Source organism: Engystomops pustulosus, chromosome 3, assembly GCF_040894005.1.
Source record: "Engystomops pustulosus chromosome 3, aEngPut4.maternal, whole genome shotgun sequence".
NCBI classification, from domain to species: Eukaryota; Metazoa; Chordata; class Amphibia; order Anura; family Leptodactylidae; genus Engystomops; species Engystomops pustulosus.
In genome coordinates this window covers 207744033-207769130 of record NC_092413.1, presented here as the reverse complement: position 1 = coordinate 207769130, position 25098 = coordinate 207744033, and the positions used below count along the sequence as shown (strand labels likewise).

Here is a 25098-nt window from a genome sequence, read left to right as displayed (position 1 = left end):
GCCATGTATTATGGACTTCCTGTCCGTGGATAGGGGATAAATGTTCTCATATACATTAAAGGGGTTGTACCAATGGAGGATAAATAGCTGATCAGTGAGGGTCCGACTGATGGGTGTCCAACAGGTAACAGGGTATTCTTTCCGCAACGCTCCCCCCTCTAGTGAGAACGGGAAACTGTTCACCAGTGTGTGGGGGTCCCGTGCTCGTGAATGGTCGGGGGACCCAGCAGTTGGACCCTCACTGATCAGCTACTTTTCAGCACGCTGTGGATAGGGAATAACTTGTAAGCTTTGGACAAACCCTTTAATGGGCACCTATCACCACAATTTTACAAATACATCTAGTGACGGGTTCCCATAGAGCCACATTAAGTAAAGGCCACCCTTCTTTTAGCTAAAAATAGTTTCCCTCACGTGTACATAAAATCTTACCTGGCATGAAAGGTGGCATGTCCTTCCCGGCCAGCCCCTAATATTCACTCCTCCCCATGTCACATCTTCTCACCATTCAGCACTTCATGTCATGTGACCAGGGTGATGTCACCTAAGGTTCTTTAGCCAGTAACATTTGCAAAGTTGACCTCATGTATGCAACTACTATCCACCATTTCTGGTCCACCAGTGACATCTCTATCCTGGCATCACCATATGGGCATGTACCAGAGACACTGGTGACCCCACTGGTCTTGCCTGATCACCACTTGTGGTCCAATGTGTGTAGTGGGAAGTCATTAAGAAACCCGAAATAGAGAACATTGGAGTATCTGTACTAGTCCATCTCCATAATTTGGCAGATGTCCCGGTCAATGCAATTTTCATACAGATTCTTACCCAAAATATTCTTCTGTTTTCTAACAGTCACTTTTCATGTTCTACCAGGGTGTCTCCACGTCCGGTGGTCCACCATCACCACTATACAGATCTAGCCAAGTTCCAAGGGTAATAACGACACTACATCATGGTGAGTTGCCCCACTAAAGGGTATTTAATTCAGGACAAGACCAAGGGTGGGGAGATATAGTACAATGGAAGAAGAAGGATACACGTACCTACGAGGGCATCACAAGACACCTACATTCACTGACATTCTTATAGATTTCCATCCATTAATAAAAAGTTGACATTCCTGGAGCTTTTGTTGGACACAGGCGCACAGATCCATTACAGAGAAGATTGACGATGTTGAACATTTGGCCTCAGACGTGGCTTCTTCTGAAACGCAATTAAAAGGCTCCACGAACTGATCACACGCTGAATTAACATTGCGTTTCCGGCGTGTTCACTGCATGCAGCGCTAACTCAATTTGTGATTGGGGCAGAGCCTTTCAATTGCGTTTCGAAACCCAATCGAAGCACCACGTGTGCGACTGGTGGCTACCGTAAAAGTCAATGTCAGACCCATAAACAAGCCTTGAATCATACCTAGGCATATCAGCCAAACCAAAGACATGTATCTGTAGAGAGTAGAGTAAGGTAGATCTCCGGATTGGCCGATATCCCTGAACATCATTCATGGCCCTTTAGTGGGTCGGACATTGACTTCCGAGGTGGCTCCCTATATGTGGCAGAAGAGAAAGTGGCTGTCCTTCTGCTAGAGATCTAGTTTGTAGGCCGACTGGCTGGAAACCAGAATTACAATCAATGTCATAATCTCAGACATAAAATAGCTCAGCCCCTGCGGGACCCTTACGAGGAGGACATAGAGTCGGTCATTTACATCATGTAGCTGTCAGAAGAACATTTTAAGCTGAAAAAAAGGCAATGACCCTCACCCAAATTTGCATGTTTATCACATGGAGGATAGCACATCCATAGAGATTCCGATATGTATCCTAATCCTATCCCTGCCCCCGTCTTCCAGCGCCTCCACTAAGCCACTTTATCCATCACATTCTTTTGACTTTTCCTGAGTTCTTCATCTAAACGCGGCAATTTTTTTGGATAATATATACAACGCTCCCCTCTAATCTATCCCACTGGGTGATAATCCAATCATTGCCGTAGCAAACCCCGAGAATTGGAGTGGTTTACCTAAATCATTGACATTGTGGAAACCAATGAAATAAGCACCCAAAAATCTGAGAGTCTCAGATGAGACATCTATACGATTATGGTGGAATGGACAAAACTCTAACTTCTCCAATCCTTAGCAGTTTAAAGGGAGCAGTACAACTATCCCTATATTGTTCCCACCCATGCCTGTAAACTTCCACAGTCCATTCATTAAGTTGAATCAAGGTCTTTGCAAATTCACAATCTTCTAACTCAGCTTCCAGCTTCCTGATTGACAAGGGGCGTGCTATCTCTTCAGCCAACTAAACTCGGCTCTGCTACATCATTCACCCCTCCCTCAGTAATAAGAGAGATGCTGCCTGTGTGTGACTGACTCATCCATCCCTCCCTCAGGAATTCTCTTCAGCGAGTCACAAAGCCAGCGTTTCCTTCATTCCTCAGCCGGAGTATGGAGCAAGAATATGCCAGACTCGGCACAAAGGAAAGACGATGATTGGACTCACATGGGGTCATTTGCATAAATGACTCATAAACTGAGTCAACCTTACTAGGAATGGGAAGGAATAATATAGAGATAGTTTTTAAAGATATTTTTAGTTAGGTTGAGTTAGTTTATCTGAAAGGTTTCCTTAAATCATTGAACGGAACCTGGAACCAGATTTAACCCCATTAAACTACCAGCCCCCTATGTCCTTTCTATAATTCCCTCTTTTAGGTGAAATCTCACCCGTTTGACAATGAGCAGAGAAGCGTCACATTTACAGACAGCAGAGGGAGGGGTGGGACCACTGCAGACATGAGTGAGATTTCACATAAAAGAGGGAATTCTAGAAAAATACATATTTTATACCATACCTAAGGGGCTGATAAGTTTAGTGGGGTAAAACCTGGTGACAGGTTCCCTTTAAAAGACAGACAACCTCACAAAAACGTATCCCTAGAGACCGTCCCGTCAGACATACCTCAGAAGTCCATCCCTAGGCACGGTAGTCACATCTTACCATCCATCGCTCATCTCGTCCCGTGTTATTAATCAGATTTTTCTAGAAAATGCATCTTTTACCACACGTACAACAATGCAAATAAAATGGCTATATATACATAATACTGGCCCCCACCTACACAATGGAGGCCTCCACTTTATACATTCAACTGTACCGGAGATACTTCCCGCCGGTATCTAATGTGCCGCACGTACACGGATAGATACGATCAGCGCGGGAACATGCAGTAACAAAATACATTCCTCATGCATGTCACCAGTACCCCAATATCTAGCAATAAATACTGCAAATACCGAAACGCGCCAGTACTATCACATCACACGTCACTATGACATCATCGCCTGCACGTCCAGGGGTTACATCACGGACCCCATATATATAACATTGGGAGTCCTAGGAGACCCAGGACGTGTATTGCACAAAATACCGGGACGCGATCCCGACAGCACCAGAGGTAAGTGAGGAACAGTCTCGAGTCGCCGAAGACGTTAGTAGGTTGGAGATGAATAATTACAGCAGGATATTGCAGGATGTGAGTGACGGCGCCCCCCCCAGTGCATATGGTTATAGTGTGAATGGCTCTTGGTGGGCAGTGACCACTATGTGATGCTGCTGGGGGGCTCTGCAGGACTGACGCTGGCCGAGCTCGTTGATGAAGACGATGGCGAGCCCCGGGCGTCTCTGATGAACACTTCCTGGTTGGGAGAAAATGTCAGAGGGATGAAACCTTCATTGTCAGCTGTCAGGGTGATCCAACACGCGGAGCCTGGAGGGAGGAGGACACAGGGTTATCCTTCTAGTCTGTATGAGGCGGAGAACAGCTTATTACTCCATACAGCAAGATCACATTACTGACGACCTTACTCGCTGCCAAGGCAGTGGCAATCAAAGGGAGTCTGTCAGCAGTACTCAAAATAACAGTGACAAGATCCTTACTTGCTGTCAATTATATGGAGTACTGCTGACAGATTCCCTTTAATTGGCAGTAGGTAAGGATCTTCTCACTGTTATATCGAGTACCTCTGACAAATTCCCTTTAATTGGCAGTCAGAAAGGATCTTGTCACTGTTATATCAGGTACTGCTGACAGATTCCCTTTAACAATGACAGGATTTTTACTTGCTGCCAATTTAAGGGAATCTGTCAGCAGTATTCGATATAACAGTGACAAGATCCTTACTCACTGCCAATTTAAGGGAATCTGTCAGCAGTACTCGATATAACAGTGACAAGATTTTTACTCACTGCCAATTTAAGGGAATCTGTCAGCAGTACTCGATATAACAGTGACAAGATTTTTACTCACTGCCAATTTAAGGGAATCTGTCAGCAGTACTCGATATAACAGTGACAAGATCCTTACTCGCTGCCAATTAAAGGGAGTCTGTCAGAAGTAGTGTAAAAATCAGTGGCAAGATCCTTATTCATTGTCTATTAGAGGGAATCTGTCAGCAGTACTTGAAATAAAAGTGACAAGATCCTGACTATATATATATCATAGTGTATAACTACAGAAAGCTATTTTTAAGGCTGGGCTGTGGCTCTGTGCAGGATCGTCTGGTATCAGGACCTCCTCACAATAGACTATTAGCCATAGACGGGATGAACGTGCACTCACCCAGCTGCATTTCCACCAGCGACAGGCAGAAGAGCTCCTGGATGGTGCCGAGGCGCAGCTTGTTGTCACACAGCAGGACCGACTTTTTGACTGCCGAGATGTCTGAGTGATTCCTCTGTAGATACGGGGAGAAAATTTTGAGATAAATTTGCATTTACACATATTTCCTTTGTCTTGATACACATATCGGGATTGATTGGACTCAATTCTAATTTATAATAAATTGTAAAAACCATTTAACCTTCTATGTACTGACTGGGGGGCGATGCTGCAGTGCGCAGCAAGGGGGACAAGTCACAGGAAAGCAGATTACACTGCAATAAGAACAGGAAATTATTTTATTACATTTTTTTTTTTTGCATTTGACCTCATAGACAATTTATTTTATTTCGGTCTGTTTTTGTGAAACATTATCTACCTTCCCTGTGATGGTGGAGAAGGATGCCAATGCCTCCACTGTCCCAGAATGGTGATAGGACAATGGGGGTCATTTACTAAGGGCCCGATTCGCGTTTTTACCGACATGTTACCCGAATATTTCCGATTTGCGCCGATTTCCCCCGAATTGCCCCGGGATTTTGGCGCACGCGATCGGATTGTGGCGCATCGGCGCTGGCATGCACGCGACGGAAATCGGGGGGCGTGGCCAAACGAAAACCCGACGGATTCGGAAAAACTGCCGCATTAAAAAAAAAAAAAAAAAAAAGTGTCGCGGAGCTTGCACTTACCTTCACTAGGTATAGGCCGGTGAACTTGAGTGCATTTCGGGGAACTTCAGCGCAGCAGCGCCACCTGGTGGACGTCGGAGGAACTGCCTTAATAAACCGAATCCAGCGCAGAGAACGCGCCGCTGGATCGCGAATGGACCGGGTAAGTAAATCTGCCCCAATATCTTATCAAAGTGTGTGCTCAGTGGCAAGAGGACGGAAAAGGGAAAAAAAAAAAAAAGTTGAGCAAACTTCTTTAACAACTTTGTGTCAAACATTAATATAAGTGTCCTATTTATCAATGCACCGTGCTGTAAGGGCGTATATATACACACATATATACATACTGCGGTAATCTTCTTATAATTGTTATCCATGGCCTCTTTACTTTAACATCAACTTTTTGTGCTAATAAGCCAGAAGAGCTTGGGGTGGTGTTACCAGAGCCCCTCTGTGCTGTAGCTTCACAGGATGTTGCACTGTACAGGAGCACGTCCCCTCCCATGGGGGTGGTAGCACCCCCCAGAGCGCTTTAAGATCATTAGCATAGTTATAAATGTTGATTTCAGAAGGAAGGAGGCCATGGATAACAAATATAAGAGACTATGGCTGATGGCACCCTTCCCGCACCCCAACCTGTGGCTGACTGCGTTTCTCCCCCACCCTAGGCCATTGCTGACGGTGCACCACCCTAGACCAAACTATGGCTGATGCCGTGGACTCCCCAGTCCAGACTATGGCGAACTGCGCCCCTCCCCCACCCCAGACCAGACTATTGCTGGGGGCGTCCTTCCCCCACCCCCCTACCAGACTACTGCTGGCGGCGTCCTTCCCCCACCCCCCTACCAGACTACTGCTGGCGGCGTCCTTCCCCCACCCCCCTACCAGACTATTGCTGGCGGCGTCCTTCCCCCACCCCCCTACCAGACTATTGCTGGTGGCGTCCTTCCCCCACCCCCCTACCAGACTATTGCTGGGAGCGTCCTTCCCCCACCCCCCTACCAGACTATTGCTGGGAGCGTCCTTCCCCCACCCCCCTACCAGACTATTGCTGGCGGCGTCCTTCCCCCACCCCAGACCAGACTGTTGCTGGGGGCGTCCTTCCCCCACCCCCCTACCAGACTATTGCTGGCGGCGTCCTTCCCCCACCCCCCTACCAGACTATTGCTGGGGGCGTCCTTCCCCCACCCCCCTACCAGACTATTGCTGGGGGCGTCCTTCCCCCACCCCCCTACCAGACTATTGCTGGCGGCGTCCTTCCCCCACCCCAGACCAGACTGTTGCTGGCGGTGTCCTTCCCCCACCCCCCTACCAGACTATTGCTGGGGGCGTCCTTCCCCCACCCCCCTACCAGACTATTGCTGGCGGCGTCCTTCCCCCACCCCCCTACCAGACTATTGCTGGGGGCGTCCTTCCCCCACCCCCCTACCAGACTATTGCTGGGGGCGTCCTTCCCCCACCCCCCTACCAGACTATTGCTGGGGGCGTCCTTCCCCCACCCCCCTACCAGACTATTGCTGGGGGCGTCCTTCCCCCACCCCCCTACCAGACTATTGCTGGGGGCGTCCTTCGCCCACCCCCCTACCAGACTATTGCTGGCGGCGTCCTTCCCCCACCCCCCTACCAGACTATTGCTGGCGGCGTCCTTCCCCCACCCCCCTACCAGACTATTGCTGGGGGCGTCCTTCCCCCACCCCCCTACCAGACTATTGCTGGCGGCGTCCTTCCCCCACCCCCCTACCAGACTATTGCTGGGGGCGTCCTTCCCCCACCCCCCTACCAGACTATTGCTGGGGGCGTCCTTCCCCCACCCCCCTACCAGACTATTGCTGGCGGCGTCCTTCCCCCACCCCAGACCAGACTGTTGCTGGGGGCGTCCTTCCCCCACCCCCCTACCAGACTATTGCTGGCGGCGTCCTTCCCCCACCCCCCTACCAGACTATTGCTGGGGGCGTCCTTCCCCCACCCCCCTACCAGACTATTGCTGGCGGCGTCCTTCCCCCACCCCCCTACCAGACTATTGCTGGCGGCGTCCTTCCCCCACCCCCCTACCAGACTATTGCTGGGGGCGTCCTTCCCCCACCCCCCTACCAGACTATTGCTGGCGGCGTCCTTCCCCCACCCCCCTACCAGACTATTGCTGGGGGCGTCCTTCCCCCACCCCCCTACCAGACTATTGCTGGGGGCGTCCTTCCCCCACCCCCCTACCAGACTATTGCTGGCGGCGTCCTTCCCCCACCCCCCTACCAGACTATTGCTGGGGGCGTCCTTCCCCCACCCCCCTACCAGACTATTGCTGGGGGCGTCCTTCCCCCACCCCCCTACCAGACTATTGCTGGGGGCGTCCTTCCCCCCCCCCCTACCAGACTATTGCTGGGGGCGTCCTTCCCCCACCCCCCTACCAGACTATTGCTGGGGGCGTCCTTCCCCCACCCCCCTACCAGACTATTGCTGGCGGCGTCCTTCCCCCACCCCCCTACCAGACTATTGCTGGGGGCGTCCTTCCCCCACCCCCCTACCAGACTATTGCTGGCGGCGTCCTTCCCCCACCCCCCTACCAGACTATTGCTGGGGGCGTCCTTCCCCCACCCCCCTACCAGACTATTGCTGGGGGCGTCCTTCCCCCACCCCCCTACCAGACTATTGCTGGCGGCGTCCTTCCCCCACCCCCCTACCAGACTATTGCTGGGGGCGTCCTTCCCCCACCCCCCTACCAGACTATTGCTGGCGGCGTCCTTCCCCCACCCCCCTACCAGACTATTGCTGGCGGCGTCCTTCCCCCACCCCCCTACCAGACTATTGCTGGCGGCGTCCTTCCACCACTCCCAAGACTATGGCCGACGGCGCCCCAGACTATGGATTACACTTAATAATTATATAAATTTACATTTTTTTTAAATTTTGTAATGTGTTCCCTGCTGCAGATAGACCACAGATAACAGTGATAACAGCACATGGCATCCTCCCCGATTGCCTCCCCCTCAGGTCTCAGTATAAGCGCTGTATATGGGGGGCTGTGCACAGTGTCATGGGGAAGCCTCCTCCCGGCCCCCGTATGAGTTCACGTGATCGAAACACTGCAACGGTCACATGACCCTATATCGGGCTGCAAGGCTGTGGCCGTGATCGAAAAACTTTTAGCCTGACAGGAGCAGAAAAAAAAACTGTCTGTATATGCGTCTATGATACGTATACAGCCGTTATTACCACCTATGGGTGTCAGATATTAGAACATAACAAAAACTAAATGTGGTGTCTCTGTCATCGTACTGAGCCAAAGAATAAATGGGATGTTTCATTAAAACCGCACAGTGAAGCGCGGACACATAAAAGCTGTAAGAAAATGGCGCAACTGAGTTCTTTTTTTCAATTTCACTGGGTTCAGAATCTTTACAAACTTCTAAGCAGATGGTATATCAAATGGTGATGCTAGGAAGCACATATCCTAAAAAAAAAAAACAAGCCTGAATATGGCTCTGTGAATGGTAAGAATAATAACTCATGGCTTTTGGAATATGGGAAAAATAATGGGAAAAAAAAATCTATAGAAAATATAACTTCACCCACAAAAACAAGTCTTCATACACCTTTAAAAAAAAAAAAAAAAATTAGGCATTTTAGTTTTTTGAACCAATTTGGGAATTAAATTTAATACACAAAGTAAAAAGAAAAAAAAAAAAAAAAAAAAAAGGAAAAAATGTGTTAGTTAATAAAGTAGGTTCATTTGTTATATGGTTCCTCTTCTGATTTAGGAAACATTTCTATAACAATGGAGATAAGGGAGACCTCTCGTAATCTTGTTAGGTGGTAATCTTTAATGAGGAGCCGCTTCCTCCTCTGAATCAGCCATTACCTCCTCTGAACTGCTTTATGCCTTCTTAAAGGAACAGTTATCCTCAAACTTTCACTTCTATCCTGATCCATGGAGCTTATCTGGCCAAAACTGGGAACTGTGCCTGACTACGGCTCCAGAGTGCAAGTGCTGTACACACAGTGCGAGTCCTATGTGCTTTCAACATCATCTATTGTCAGTAGTGATGTAATGATGGGTCAGTGTTAGCTATATAGAAGTCATTGTACAGGGAGGAGGTGGAGATAAGCTGTGACATCATCTATTGTCAGTAGTGATGTAATGATGGGTCAGTGTTATCTATATAGAGGTCATTGTACAGGGAGGAGGAGGAGATAAGCTGTGACATCATCTATTGTCAGTAGTGATGTAATGATGGGTCAGTGTTATCTATATAGAGGTCATTGTACAGGGAGGGGGAGGAGATAAGCTGTGACATCATCTATTGTCAGTAGTGATGTAATGATGGGTCAGTGCTATCTATACAGAGGTCATTGTACAGGGAGGAGGAGGAGATAAGCTGTGACATCATCTATTGTCAGTAGTGATGTAATGATGGGTCAGTGTTATCTATATAGAGGACATTGTACAGGGAGGAGGTGGAGATAAGCTGTGACATCATCTATTGTCAGTAGTGATGTAATGATGGGTCAGTGTTATCTATATAGAGGTCATTGTACAGGGGGGGGGGAGATAAGCAGTGACATCATCTATTGTCAGTAGTGATGTAATGATGGGTCAGTGTTATCTATACAGAGGTCATTGTACAGGGAGGAGGAGGAGATAAGCTGTGACATCATCTATTGTCAGTAGTGATGTAATGATGGGTCAGTGTTATCTATATAGAGGTCATTGTACAGGGAGGGAATAAGCTGTGACATCATCTATTGTCAGCAGTGATGTAATGATGGGTCAGTGTTATCTATATAGAGGTCATTGTACAGGGAGGGGGAGGAAATAAGCTGTGATATCATCTATTGTCAGTAGTGATGTAATGATGGGTCAGTGTTATCTATATAGAGGTCATTGTACAGGGAGGGGGAGGAGATAAGCTGTGATATCATCTATTGTCAGCAGTGATGTAATGATGGGTCAGTGTTATCTATATAGAGGTCATTGTACAGGGAGGGGGAGGAGATAAGCTGTGATATCATCTATTGTCAGCAGTGATGTAATGATGGGTCAGTGTTATCTATATAGAGGTCATTGTACAGGGAGGGGGAGGAGATAAGCTGTGACATCATCTATTGTCAGTAGTGATGTAATGATGGGTCAGTGTTATCTATATAGTGTCATTGTACAGGGAGGGGGAGGAGATAAGCTGTGATATCATCTATTGTCAGCAGTGATGTAATGATGGGTCAGTGTTATCTATATAGAGGTCATTGTACAGGGAGGGGGAGGAAATAAGCTGTGATATCATCTATTGTCAGTAGTGATGTAATGATGGGTCAGTGTTATCTATATAGAGGTCATTGTACAGGGAGGGGGAGGAGATAAGCTGTGATATCATCTATTGTCAGCAGTGATGTAATGATGGGTCAGTGTTATCTATATAGAGGTCATTGTACAGGGAGGGGGAGGAGATAAGCTGTGACATCATCTATTGTCAGTAGTGATGTAATGATGGGTCAGTGTTATATATATATATATAGAGGTCATTGTACAGGGAGGGGGAGGAGATAAGCTGTGACATCATCTATTGTCCGTAGTGATGTAATGATGGGTCAGTGTTATCTATATAGAGGTCATTGTACAGGGAGGGGGAGGAGATAAGCTGTGACATCATCAATTGTCCGTAGTGATGTAATGATGGGTCAGTGTTATCTATATAGAGGTCATTGTACAGGGAGGAGGAGGAGATAAGCTGTGACATCATCAATTGTCCGTAGTGATGTAATGATGGGTCAGTGTTATCTATATAGAGGTCATTGTACAGGGAGGAGGAGGAGATAAGCTGTGACATCATCTATTGTCAGTAGTGATGTATTGATGGGTCAGTGTTATTTATATGGAGGTCATTGTACAGGGAGGAGGAGGAGGAGATAAGCTGTGACATCTATTGTTAGTAGTGATGTAATGATGGGTCAGTGTTATCTATATAGAGGACATTGTACAGGGAGGGGGAGGAGATAAGCTGTGACATCATCTATTGTCAGTAGTGATGTAATGATGGGTCAGTGTTATTTATATGGAGGTCATTGTACAGGGAGGAGGAGGAGGAGATAAGCTGTGATATCATCTATTGTCAGTAGTGATGTAATGATGGGTCAGTGTTATCTATATAGAGGTCATTGTAGAGGGAGGGGGAGGAGATAATCTGTGACATCATCTATTGTCAGTAGTGAAGTAATGATGGGTCAGTGTTATCTATATATAGGTCATTGTACAGGGAGGCGGAGGAGATAAGCTGTGACATCATCTATTGTCAGTAGTGATGTAATGATGGGTCAGTGTTATCTATATAGAAGTCATTGTACAGGGAGGGGGAGGAGATAAGCTGTGACATCATCTATTGTCAGTAGTGAAGTAATGATGGGTCAGTGTTATCTATATATAGGTCATTGTACAGGGTGATTGTCGTGGTTACTGTTTCTCTCTAGGTTCTGGAGTAAAACAAGTAAATACAAATAAAATACCTGGCATATAATGGTGACATACGGAGCATCTCTAGAAGATGGATAGGACAGATAAGACTTCCTCCCGTTTTGCGCCAGGTCCGTCAGATCTGCCAGACGCTGCTGTAGATTGGACATGTTGCAGCAGAGTCGCTCCAGATTCCGGGACATGTGTAGAATATCAGGGTCAGGGACTGCGGTGGCGTTCCTTGTTAGGTTGTTGCTTGCTTGCGATTGGAGTTTTGGAGACACTGGTCTACTAGAAGGCTTCCGATGGGTCTCTAAACCTAGTATCACAGACCTATTTTTCGGCTCAGTGTCCAAGTGGTGTAAAGTCATCGGAGCTTTTTTATCTTCGAAGTCGCTGGCGCTGGACGTGGGGCTCTGGTCGCAGTTGTAACTTCGAATCTCTTCGATGAGACGCTTTTTATTTGAAGACTGACGTCCCGAAGAACTTCCTGGGATCAAAAGTTCCCGACAAGCTGGAGGTTGCTCATCTTTGTATAAAGTGTCTGTGTACTTCTTCCGTCCATGTAATATAACGGAGGAGTCAAAGCTTGAGTGGGCACTACTCGGGATCTCTGAGTCCTCATCAAACATGACCTCCTTCACCATCAAACGGATAATGTATTTATCAGAGCTGGAAGACGGAAGGAACGCTGGATCACACGTCTTTTGCCTCCCAACCAGTACCAGCAACATCTTATCTGTCAGGAAGTACAAGCCTTTAGGCCGCTCGTTCTTCTCCAGTTGGATCTGTTGTATGTTCGGCATGTTTGTGGAAGTCAACGAATACACCAAGACATGGCTACATGTGTTTGAAGCAACAGCTACAATGTGTGCCCCAGGATCGAACGCCAAGATGTCCGGTACTAGAATCCCTGGGATGCTGACTTTCCGAGTGGACGTCACTTTCTTCTCAAAGTTCACAAGGATCAGATGTGAGGAATCTTGTCCGCTTCCAGTTATGTAGTCCTTGCGTTTGAAGTTGAGAAGTGGACTCAGGTCAGATTTGGAGTGGTTGATCAAGATATGGGTTAGGTCTACCGTCCCCGGTGAAGTAACTGGGGAATCTGTGGACAGCGACGTTCCGGAATCAGTTGATTTCCGTGCAACATCTAATGAGAATTCTTCATCCATGAGCAGCAAGGCTGGTTGGGTGGAAGGGGTTATTTCGGAGGTAGTGGGCACGTCGAACGCAATGCCGGAATTTAATGCACATAACCTATCAAGTGGAAGCTCCGTAGCCACAGCCACCTGAGAGTCAACCGTTGACTCTATTGCACAAATGTATCCTCCGACATCGAATATAGGGCAAAAAGTGCAGGGATTCAACATTTTGTGCTTCCCATCCCAAATATAGGAGTAGAGCGCACTGCTAATGGCGACAACTAACCGGCTTCCATCTTTAGTCCAGCAGGCACAGTGAACAACCCCCGTGCTCTTAATATCTGCCTTGACGCTTGTATTGTCCGTGCGCACAGAATACATAACAGACACATCCCGCTTGGTTAAAATGACCAATATGTCTTTGCTCGGATGCCAGACGCAGCCCTGCGGGAGAACAGGCAGGGGGTCCCCGACTTCACAGGTCTGAGACACAACCAACTTGTTCTTCTCAGAATTATTGTAATACAGCTGCCACACGGTGACATGTTTCTTGTGTTGAACGGCCAGGAGCGCCGGTATGTCATTGGCGTGAGCAGGACCCCAGTAGAGGCCGTGAACATGTTCGAACTGCCCGATCACTACGGAATTGCCAAACTTGGGGTCTTCGTTATGAAGGTGCAAAGCTGTGAGAATGACTTGCTTGCCATCCGTCCAGGCTAAGCCGTGCACCGGGTGTATGGCTTGGTACAAGGCATTGAGGCCACTTCTCAGAAGTTTACCCTTTCCTAACTCCATGACTTGTCGTGCAGAACATCTGTGGATAGAAGTAGGAAAATATTAGGGATAATGTTAAATAAACTGAGATATAAACTTATCCCTTGAACAAGCAAGGCATATGGATATAGATGTGACTTATGTGGGCTTACCTGTTTTGATAAAACTGATAAAAATTACATTACTCTTGTGACTACCCTATAGGGAAGCAGGCATCACTCCTGCCACTTGCTCAATGATGGTACAATAAGCACCCAGCGATACAGAGGAGGATCCTCCTGAATGTATACAGCACTGATACAGAGGAGGATCCCCCTGAATGTATACAGCACTGATACAGAAGAGGATCCCCCTGAATGTATACAGCACCTACACAGAAGAGGATCCCCCTGAATGTATACAGCACCTACACAGAAGAGGATCCCCCTGAATGTATACAGCACTGATACAGAGGAGGATCCCCCTGAATGTATACAGCACCTACACAGAAGAGGATCCCCCTGAATGTATACAGCACTGATACAGAGGAGGATCCCCCTGAATGTATACAGCACTGATACAGAAGAGGATCCCCCTGAATGTATACAGCACTGATACAGAGGAGGATCCCCCTGAATGTATACAGCACCTACACAGAAGAGGATCCCCCTGAATGTATACAGCACTGATACAGAAGAGGATCCCCCTGAATGTATACAGCACTGATACAGAGGAGGATCCCCCTGAATGTATACAGCACTGATACAGCAGAGGATCCCCCTGAATGTATACAGCACTGATACAGAAGAGGATCCCCCTGAATGTATACAGCACTGATACAGAAGAGGATCCCCCTGAATGTATACAGCACTGATACAGAAGAGGATCCCCCTGAATGTATACAGCACTGATACAGAAGAGGATCCCCCTGAATGTATACAGCACTGATACAGAAGAGGATCCCCCTGAATGTATACAGCACTGATACAGAAGAGGATCCCCCTGAATGTATACAGCACTGATACAGAGGAGGATCCCCCTGAATGTATACAGCACTGATACAGAGGAGGATCCCCCTGAATGTATACAGCACTGATACAGAGGAGGATCCCCCTGAATGTATACAGCACTGATACAGAGGAGGATCCCCCTGAATGTATACAGCACTGATACAGCAGAGGATCCCCCTGAATGTATACAGCACTGATACAGAGGAGGATCCCCCTGAATGTATACAGCACTGATACAGCAGAGGTTTCCCCCTGAATGTATACAGCACTGATACAGAGGAGGATCCCCCTGAATGTATACAGCACTGATACAGAGGAGGATCCCCCTGAATGTATACAGCACTGATACAGCAGAGGATCCCCCTGAATGTATACAGCACTGATACAAAAGAGGATCCCCCTGAATGTATACAGCACTGATACAGAAGAGGATCCCCCTGAATGTATACAGCACTGATACAGCAGAGGATCCCCCTGAATGTATACAGCACTGATACAGAGGAGGATCCCCCTGAATGTATACAGCACTGATACAGCAGAGGATCCCCCTGAATGTATACAGCACTGATACAGAAGAGGATCCCCCTGAATGTATACAGCACTGATACAGAGGAGGATCCCCCTGAATGTATACAGCACTGATACAGAGGAGGATCCCCCTGAATGTATACAGCACTGATACAAAAGAGGATCCCCCTGAATGTATACAGCACTGATACAGAGGAGGATCCCCCTGAATGTATACAGCACTGATACAGAGGAGGATCCCCCTGAATGTATACAGCACTGATACAGCAGAGGATCCCCCTGAATGTATACAGCACTGATACAGAGGAGGATCCCCCTGAATGTATACAGCACTGATACAAAAGAGGATCCCCCTGAATGTATACAGCACTGATACAGAGGAGGATCCCCCTGAATGTATACAGCACTGATACAGAAGAGGATCCCCCTGAATGTATACAGCACTGATACAGAGGAGGATCCCCCTGAATGTATACAGCACTGATACAGAGGAGGATCCCCCTGAATGTATACAGCACTGATACAGAAGAGGATCCCCCTGAATATATACAGCACTGATACAAAAGAGGATCCCCCTGAATGTATACAGCGCTGATACAGAGGAGGATCCCCCTGAATGTATACAGCACTGATACAGAGGAGGATCCCCCTGAATGTATACAGCACTGATACAGAGGAGGATCCCCCTGAATGTATACAGCACTGATACAGCAGAGGATCCCCCTGAATGTATACAGCACTGATACAGAGGAGGATCCCCCTGAATGTATACAGCACTGATACAGAGGAGGATCCCCCTGAATGTATACAGCACTGATACAGAAGAGGATTCCCCCTGGATGTATACAGCACTGATACAGCAGAGGATCCCCCTGAATGTATACAGCACTGATACAGAAGAGGATCCCCCTGAATGTATACAGCACTGATACAGAAGAGGATCCCCCTGAATGTATACAGCACTGATACAGAAGAGGATCCCCCTGAATGTATACAGCACTGATACAGAAGAAGATCTTCGTGATCCCCGTTGTAGTTCCTAAAAGATGCAGACTGACTCCACAGTAACGAGGAGTAATGAAGGAAGGTCATCCCTACACCAGCATCCACACACTCTCCCCCCGGGTGCACGTACAGGTCATGCCCCTTACCTATTAGAGGTGACCGCAGGCTGCGGCCAGGGTCAGAGGAGCGCTGCCCCGTATCTGCTGAGAGAGACGAGGGACGGTGATCATGGCAGGAGATAAGTCTGTGTGCATTATCACCCAGCTAGGAGGAGCCACTAAGCTCTTTAAGCCATCTGAGGATTTTCCTGTCAGGGGAGGGGAAGTGATGGGAACAATAGTGCGGGACTTGTGCCCGGCGTAGGGGGTGGACCGGGTGTAACGGAAAAGTTAGAGAGGAAACATTATGGTCGGCAGTAGTCCTTCTACAATGATGGGGGTGACTGTCCTGGAAAAGAATGAGTTGGGTGAGGAGACAGGTAAGGACGGAACAGGTAAGGAGGAGAATTCGAGGATTACGGGAGTGAGAGAGTCCGGGCTGAGTTATAGATATGTATGATCAGCTCTAGTGCGAGACAAAAGTCCCAGGACACCCCGTTATTACAGGAACAAAAAGGAAAATGACATCTGATCAGATTAGTGGCCACATACCTCGTGGTTTTAAAGTTATCAACAAAAAAAGTTGCAACAACAAAGAACGTTCCCTATGATGCACAGCGACGTGACGTGTCGTCTCTGGTGCTGGATCCAATTTTTATGAATAGAGATGATGTGACCTGCACTTAAGTTAGGAGTTTTCCTTTCGCCAACTCTGCCTAACCCGGATGTGTGGGTGGATGGGCTTCAGGGCATAACCCGGATGTGTGGGTGGATGGGCTTCAGGGCATAACCCGGATGTGTGGGTGGATGGGCTTCAGGGCATAACCCGGATGTGTGGGTGGATGGGCTTCAGGGCATAACCCGGATGTGTGGGTGGATGGGCTTCAGGGCATAACCCGGATGTGTGGGTGGATGGGCTTCAGGGCATAACCCGGATGTGTGGGTGGATGGGCTTCAGGGCATAACCCGGATGTGTGGGTGGATGGGCTTCAGGGCATAACCCGGATGTCTTGATGAACTTCAGAACAAGCTTTAAAGGGCATCTACCACCAGGATGAAGGACTGTATGCAAATGAGACTGGATACCCTCAGCCTGATTTGCATACAGACCTTCATCCTGGCGGTAGATGCCCTTCAAGCTCCTAGCAACTAGGCCAAGACTGTGATTGGACAGGTGTGTCCATTCGGTGTCTACCTGGCCAATCAAAGCCATGTCTAGTTGCTAGGGGCGTAAATATCCCTGATTGGCTACTCTGCAGCCCATCAACCAACACGTCCGGTTAAGGCGAAGCCGGCGAATGGAAAACGCTGAACATAAAGTTCCATCTATGGACCACAAGAGATTTTACCAATGTGATTGGGGCAATCGATGTCTGAGACAATTCTTCTTTGATAGGTTACATGACGCCTTCCCATTGGAAACACTCGCCCTTCATCCAATATGGCGGCTTTATATACAGCATTGGCTGACGGAGAGGCCTCTGACTTGCTGGGGTGTCGTCAGTTTGGGGGTGGCCAGTGAGAATAGTCTCACGTGGCGGTCCACTCGTGGTCCAGCAGATATGTGGTCTCCCGTTTCAGGTGGGTATGACTGCCCTGGAGGCGGGGACACATGTCAAGCTCCACCCCTTTATGTTATTTTCCTATGCCCTCCCCCTCCTGTAGAACAGTGGTGTATGGACTGGTCACCAGCTCTACCCTTATACATATATGATAGTGGTGGCCACATGTGACCTCCCATCCCCAGGGGGCGCTGCAGCTTATCTATACCCCCCGCTGGAGGCTGCAGTATATGTACAATACACACAGGCAGGAGACGGGGCAGCCCCGGGCCTCTCAGTACTACCACATGCATGCTGGGAGATGTAGTACTGAGGCCACTATACGGCACATCCGCGCGACCACCTCACCTGCTCCCCGGGCACCTCCGCCGTCCGTACAACTGCTTCCCGGGCGGTGACGTCACCGGGACCACCGAGCCTTCCCATTGGCTCGCGGCACCGTCGCCCACTCACCTTCCGTACAGAGGCGTCCTCTGCCCTGCGTCCTAGCAACCGCCGACGTTTTCAATCAACTTTATTGCGTCTTGTCGTGATTTGAACAAAAGGTCCTGTGCCGCTGGGTGCAGAGGGAGGATATAGCGCGGTGCTATCAGGCGGGGGGTGCGCTCAGTCACCTAGGTATGGACACCCACACCATAGTGCTGACACTTATGTGACCCCATAATAGTGGGAGACAGAATACTACAATTATAGTGACACCTATGTGACCCCATAATAATAATACCCTATAATAGGGACACGGTGCCCCCGCAACAGGGACGTCCACAGTGCCCCCATAGTAATGAGTGACAATCCGTTTATAATAATGACACAGTGCCCCCTTAAGTGACATTAGTAATATTTTATAGGGACAGTCACAATAATAATAATCTCTATTTATATACCACCATCATATACCATAGCTTTACATATCATAGGGGACATATAGAGATATAATATTACATTACACAGAACAAACAGTCATATGGAACAATAGGAGGGAGGGACCAGAGCTTACAGTCTATGAGGATGAGGGGGTGACACAAGAGCTTACAGACTATGAGGATGAGGAGTGACACAAGAGCTTACAGTCTATGAGGATGAGGGGGTGACACAAGAGCTTACAGTCTATGAGGATGAGGGGGTGACACAAGAGCTTACAGTCTATGAGGATGATGGGGACACAAGAGCTTACAGTCTATGAGGATTAGGGGGTGACACAAGAGCTTACAGTCTATGAGGATGAGGAGTGACACATGAGCTTACAGTCTATGAGGATGAGGGGGTGACACAGGAGCTTACAGTCTATGAGGATGAGGGGGTGACACAAGAGCTTACAGTCTATGAGGATGAGGGGGTGACACAAGAGCTTACAGTCTATGAGGATGAAGGGATGACACAAGAGCTTACAGTCTATGAGGATGAGGGGGTGACACAAGAGCTTACAGTCTATGGGGATGAGGGGGTGACACAATAGCTTACAGTCTATGAGGGTGAGGGGATGACACAAGAGCTTACAGTCTATGAGGATGAGGGGGGACACAAGAGCTTACAGTCTATGAGGATGAGGGGGTGACACAAGAACTTACAGTCTATGAGGATGAGAGGGTGACACAAGAGCTTACAGTCTATGAGGATGAGGGGGTGACACAAGAGCTTACAGTCTATGAGGATGAGGGGGTGACACAAGAGCTTACAGTCTATGAGGATGAGGGGTGACACAGGAGCTTACAGTCTATGAGGATGAGGGGGTGACACAAGAGCTTACAGTCTATGAGGATGAGGGGTGACACAAGAGCTTACAGTCTATGAGGATGAGGGGATGACATAAGAGCTTACAGTCTATGAGGATGAGGGGATGACATAAGAGCTTACAGTCTATGAGGATGAGGGGTGACACAGGAGCTTACAGTCTATGAGGATGAGGGGGGACACAAGAGCTTACAGTCTATGAGGATTAGGGGGTGACACAAGAGCTTACAGTCTATGAGGATGAGGGGGTGACACAAGAGCTTACAGTCTATGAGGATGAGGGGTGATACAGGAGCTTACAGTCTATGAGGATTAGGGGGTGACACAAGAGCTTACAGTCTATGAGGATGAGGGGGTGACACAAGAGCTTACAGTCTATGAGGATGAGGGGTGATACAGGAGCTTACAGTCTATGAGGATGAGGGGGGACACAAGAGCTTACAGTCTATGAGGATGAGGGGATGACATAAGAGCTTACAGTCTATGAGGATGAGGGGGTGACACAAGAACTTACAGTCTATGAGGATGAGAGGGTGACACAAGAGCTTACAGTCTATGAGGATGAGGGGGTGACACAAGAGCTTACAGTCTATGAGGATGAGGGAGTGACACAAGAGCTTACAGTTTATGAGGATGAGGGGTGACACAGGAGCTTACAGTCTATGAGGATGAGGGGGTGACACAGGAGCTTACAGTCCATGAGGATGAGAGGGTGACACAAGAGCTTACAGTCTATGAGGATGAGAGGGTGACACAAGAGCTTACAGTCTATGAGGATGAGGGGGGACACAAGAGCTTACAGTCTATGAGGATGAGGGGGTGACACAAGAGCTTACAGTCTATGAGGATGAGGGGGTGACACAAGAGCTTACAGTCTGTGAGGATGAGGGGGTGACACAAGAGCTTACAGTCTATGAGGATGAAGGGGTGACACAAGAGCTTACAGTCTATGAGGATGAGGGGGTGACACAAGAGCTTACAGTCTATGAGGATGAGGGGGTGACACAAGAGCTTACAGTCTATGAGGATGAGGGGGGGACACAAGAGCTTACAGTCTATGAGGATGAGGGGGGACACAAGAGCTTACAGTCTATGAGGATGAGGGGGTGACACAAGAGCTTACAGTCTATGAGGATGAGGGGGTGACACAAGAGCTTACAGTCTATGAGACAATACCCCATAACATCCGCAATACCCCCATAGCAGGGGCATCCACAGTGCCCCCATGAGGGTGATGCCACACATGGCGTTTTGAACCCGTTTTTGGTCCGTTTTTAAGCAGTTCGTTAAAAAACGCATGCATTTTTTAAAAAACACATCCGTTTTTGACAGGTTTTACAAATTATCTTAATTAAAACTGGTCAAAAACGCATGCTTTTTTTTAACGGACTGCTTAAAAACGGACCAAAAACGGGTTCAAAGCGCCACATGTGGCATCACCCTTAGACGTCCATGCTCTATCTCTCCCAGTGTAATTTGCAGCGGACCCGCTGCCCCCCACAGACACAGGTACCACTTTGTGCTAAGCTGTAACTATGAATAAAGTAGTTTGCTGTAGTGCTGAGAAGTGACCAGTAGATGGCGCCAGTGATACATTGTGCTTTTCTATGGCCGCAAACAACGGAGCCGTGATCCTTTTTTGTTGTCCGTGTGTGAACCGTTTATACGGCCGTAATACAAGATGATGCCACTGGCTCCTCCCGACCCCTGAAATGGTCACATGATCACTCAGACTCCATTTTCTGTGTTGTTCTTATTAGATTCCTTGTCTGTCCTTGCGCTGCTAAGATGTCCTACGATCCGGTTGATGATCTTCTTCTGGACTGGGCTATCCTTCAGTGTTTAAAGCGAATAACAAAGAAAGAAAAACCAAGGAGGAGGATCAGGCCCCGGCTTATCCCTGCGGTCTCCCAGCCGCCGCCTAGAAGATGTCATTTCCAGAACTTCTACGCCGACCTGCGGCGAGACCCTGACAAGTTCCACCGCTACTGCCGCATGACCATCCCCACCTTTGACCGTCTGTTGTCGGATCTGAGTTCTGGGCTCACCTTCCCGGACACGAATATGGGACGGTCCATTACACCGGAGGAACGGCTCATTGTCACACTCAGGTAATTTAAAGGGGTTAGTTTTAAATTGATAAATGGCTATGGGGCTTAAAAAACAATAAATTACTTATAGTCCCCTCCTCCAGCGTTCCCATTCTCTCCTCGTCTGTTTATGGACGCTGGCGGTGTCATCCAGTGGTTGGGACGGCAGTACCAGAGGAGGTGAGGATGAGTGGTTTGTTGGTTTTTAAGCCCCTCCCCCCCACCATCCAATTTCTATTTATTCCTGGACAACCCCTGTAAGCACCTGGTGTGGGACGCAACTGCCCAGGATGCCCGAGTGATGGGGGCGCAGCACAGTGCATTGTAGGATCATCCGACTTCAAACTGTAGACATGCAGGTGCCTGTGTGAGGCAGACTGGCACATGTCCCCTGGGACTGTTTAATTGCATTTTTTCTGCAATAAATGGCAAAACTGTGATTCAATATTTGCACAGTAAGCTCACATAATTGTGCTGCGATTATGTCCTACAGGAAAATGGATTGCATAGAAGTTATCTGGCTGAGGAGGAGGGGGCTTCCTGTGTGGGGAGGATGGCTACCTTTGTAGTGTGGAGGCTGCGTGTGTGTAGGAGTTGGGCTACCTTTGTAGAATTAGAGGTGGAGGGCGGCCCTGTGTGTGAGGAGGAGAATGGCGGCCCCCTGTGTGTGAGGAGGAGAATGGCGGCCCCCTGTGTGTGAGGAGGAGAATGGCGGCCCCCTGTGTGTGAGGAGGAGAATGGCGGCCCCCTGTGTGTGAGGAGGAGGATGGCGGCCCCCTGTGTGTGAGGAGGAGAATGGCGGCCCCCTGTGTGCGAGGAGGAGGATGGCGGCCCCCTGTGCGCGAGGAGGAGGATGGGGGCCCCCTGTGCGCGAGGAGGAGGATGGCGGCCCCCTGTGCGCGAGGAGGAGGATGGCGGCCCCCTGTGCGCGAGGAGGAGGATGGCGGCCCCCTGTGCGCGAGGAGGAGGATGGCGGCCCCCTGTGCGCGAGGAGGAGGATGGCGGCCCCCTGTGCGCGAGGAGGAGGATGGCGGCCCCCTGTGCGCGAGGAGGAGGATGGCGGCCCCCTGTGCGCGAGGAGGAGGATGGCGGCCCCCTGTGCGCAAGGAGGAGGATGGCGGCCCCCTGTGCGCGAGGAGGAGGATGGCGGCCCCCTGTGCGCGAGGAGGAGGATGGCGGCCCCCTGTGTGCGAGGAGGAGGATGGCGGCCCCCTGTGTGCGAGGAGGAGGATGGCGGCCCCCTGTGCGCGAGGAGGAGGATGGCGGCCCCCTGTGCGCGAGGAGGAGGATGGCGCCCCCTGTGCGCAAGGAGGAGGATGGCGGCCCCCTGTGTGTGAGGAGGAGGAGGATGGCGGCCCCCTGTGTGCGAGGAGGAGGATGGCGGCCCCCTGTGTGTGAGGAGGAGGATGGCGGCCCCCTGTGTGTGAGGAGGAGGAGGATGGCGGCCCCCTGTGTGCGAGGAGGAGGATGGTGGCCCCGTGTGCTGCAATTATGTCATGTCCTCCAGGAAAATGGATTACATACAAGTTATCTGGCTGGCTGAGGAGGAGGGGGCTACCTGTGTGGGGAGGATAACTACTTTTCTGGTGTGGAGGTTACGTGTGTGTAGGAATGGGCTACCTTTGTAGAATGAGAGGTGGAGGGTGGCCCCCTGTGTGAGGAGGAGGATGCCGGCCCCCTGTGTGCGAGGAGGAGGATGCCGGCCCCCTGTGTGCGAGGAGATGGAGCCCCCTGTGTGTGAGGAGGAGGATGCCGGCCCCCTGTGTGCGAGGAGATGGAGCCCCCTGTGTGCCCTGTCTGCACATTTCCTCTTCTCCCCGAGTGTCCCCTGTCCCTCCTATCAGAAGAAGCAGCTAAATGTGATACTTTTCCTTCTCTGCAGGTTCCTCTCTACAGGGAACTCCTTTTCTTCTCTGCATTGTGAGTTCCCTCTGGAGGACTCCGCCATCTTGCGGATCATCAGACTGACCTGCGAAGTGATTTGTCAGCAGCTGAAAGAAGCGGTGATGCCCGAGCCCAGAGCAGAAGACTGGCTCCGCATTGCTGAGGGCTTCTATGGCTCGGTTCAGTTTCCCAATTGCGTTGGGGCACTGGATGGGAAACACATCCGTGTTAAGAAGCCTCCTGACTCTGGGACCCAACACTTTAACAATAAGCAGTATTTCTCTGTGGTCCTGTTGGCTCTGGCTGACAGGAACCTCCGCTTTATAATGGTGGATGTTGAGGCCTTTGGGAGCTCTGCTGATGCTTCTATCTTCAGGGCTTCCAGAATGGGTGAGCAGTTTCGGTCAAATCAGCTCGCACTTCCACAGCCAAGACCTCTGCCGGGATCTTCAGATCTTCCTGCACCGTTTGTCATCTTGGCTGATGAAGGTTTTGAGCTTTCCCACCATGTGCTGCGCCCATTCCCTAACCATGTTTTAGATGACCGAAGACGCATCTTTAACTACCGGCTGACCCGTGCCAGGCGCTGTGTTGAGACTGCCCTTAGCTTTCTGACCAGCAAGTGGCAGGTTCTCCAAGCTTCTCTCCAGATGGATCCAGAAGATGTCAAGCTGGTTATCAGAGCCTGTGTTATTCTGCACAACTTTGTCCGGATTCATGACGGTGCAGCTGACCAAGACCTGGAGGCAAATGAGCCTTCATCATCGAGTTCTCTGGGCCAGGCTCACCGTGGAAGACCAGGAGCAGGAGCATTGTTTGTGCGGGAGCAGTACACGTCCTACTTCATGTCCCCAGAGGGAGCCGTTCCATGGCAGATGGATGCTATCAGCGGACATTAGGCTCTGGACTGTTCTCCAAAACCTAATAGTTGCTTTCATTCGCTTCTTCAGTTTTGTTAGTGTATGAGAACGTTTGATGTAAGTTGCAAGCTTTCTTCCAAAAAAATAATTAAAATTTCAACAACTTATGGTCTCCCCATATACTGAAGTATGATGTAGAGTGGGGCTAATACACAACAATCTCTTCATTCCATGGCATTGAGGGGAAAGTGCAACCCCCCCTCTACTACAGAGGACCCTTCATCAGGGCCAATTCAATATAAAATCCAGAAAGTAAGAGAAAGATACAAACTGAAACTTAAATTTCAGATTTTACCCCAATAAACTAGCAGCCCCTCAGGTTGGGGGTATTTTCTAGAATTCCCTCTTTTATGTGAAATCTCACCCTTTACCTATAAATAAAAATCTACAATGTGAAAATGAGCAGTGTCAGATTTGTCTGAGATGAGTCAAGTTTAGAGGCTGCAGGGGGATTGTTACTTAGTGTTCTTTAGGAGGCATACAAGCCTTGATAAATCTTGTCCAAGGAGTCTTTAGTCACATCAAGGATACAGAGGGACCAAAGACCACCAAGACCCATTCACAACTCTGCAACAAATTTAACAACAGAGAATGACT

At 49.1% G+C, this 25098-nt stretch overlaps 2 protein-coding genes across 8 annotated transcripts; one reads left to right on the top strand and one right to left on the bottom strand.

Moving 5' to 3' along the window:
- Positions 1-1633: 1633 nt before the first annotated feature.
- Positions 1634-18408, bottom strand: LOC140122620 (WD repeat and coiled-coil-containing protein-like). 7 transcript variants are annotated; one of them, XM_072143686.1, is made up of 5 exons: positions 18225-18335; positions 16363-16416; positions 11832-13734; positions 4636-4750; positions 1634-3783 (listed from the first exon to the last, which is right to left on the bottom strand). In XM_072143686.1, exons 3-5 carry the CDS (start codon positions 13713-13715, stop codon positions 3617-3619), a joined length of 2166 nt encoding a protein of 721 aa, XP_071999787.1. In that variant the 5' UTR covers positions 13716-13734; positions 16363-16416; positions 18225-18335; the 3' UTR covers positions 1634-3616. The 7 variants fall into 7 exon arrangements, with proteins under 7 accessions (XP_071999787.1, XP_071999788.1, XP_071999785.1 ...); XM_072143687.1 differs by having other exon boundaries at positions 16363-16419; positions 18225-18323; XM_072143684.1 differs by lacking the exon at positions 18225-18335 and adding an exon at positions 17664-18163 and having other exon boundaries at positions 16363-16419.
- LOC140122621 (putative nuclease HARBI1) lies at positions 18205-24588 on the top strand. The gene is made up of 3 exons (XM_072143691.1): positions 18205-18494; positions 21368-21718; positions 23580-24588. The coding sequence occupies exons 2-3, from the start codon at positions 21396-21398 to the stop codon at positions 24478-24480; spliced, it is 1224 nt and encodes a 407-aa protein (XP_071999792.1). The 5' UTR covers positions 18205-18494; positions 21368-21395; the 3' UTR covers positions 24481-24588.
- Positions 24589-25098: the final 510 nt, after the last annotated feature.

Coding starts and splice junctions, on each gene's coding strand:
- LOC140122620 (XM_072143689.1), bottom strand. CDS start 13,715: ATGGAGTTAGGAAAGGGTAAACTTCTGAGAAGTGGCCTCAATGCCTTG. Junction 4,751..11,831: donor ATGTCACCATTATATGCCAG/GTATTTTATTTG, acceptor CCGTATCTACAG/AGGAATCACTCAGACATCTC. Junction 3,784..4,635: donor GCTGGTGGAAATGCAGCTGG/GTGAGTGCACGT, acceptor TCCTCCCTCCAG/GCTCCGCGTGTTGGATCACC.
- LOC140122621 (XM_072143691.1), top strand. CDS start 21,396: ATGTCCTACGATCCGGTTGATGATCTTCTTCTGGACTGGGCTATCCTT. Junction 21,719..23,579: donor CGGCTCATTGTCACACTCAG/GTAATTTAAAGG, acceptor CCTTCTCTGCAG/GTTCCTCTCTACAGGGAACT.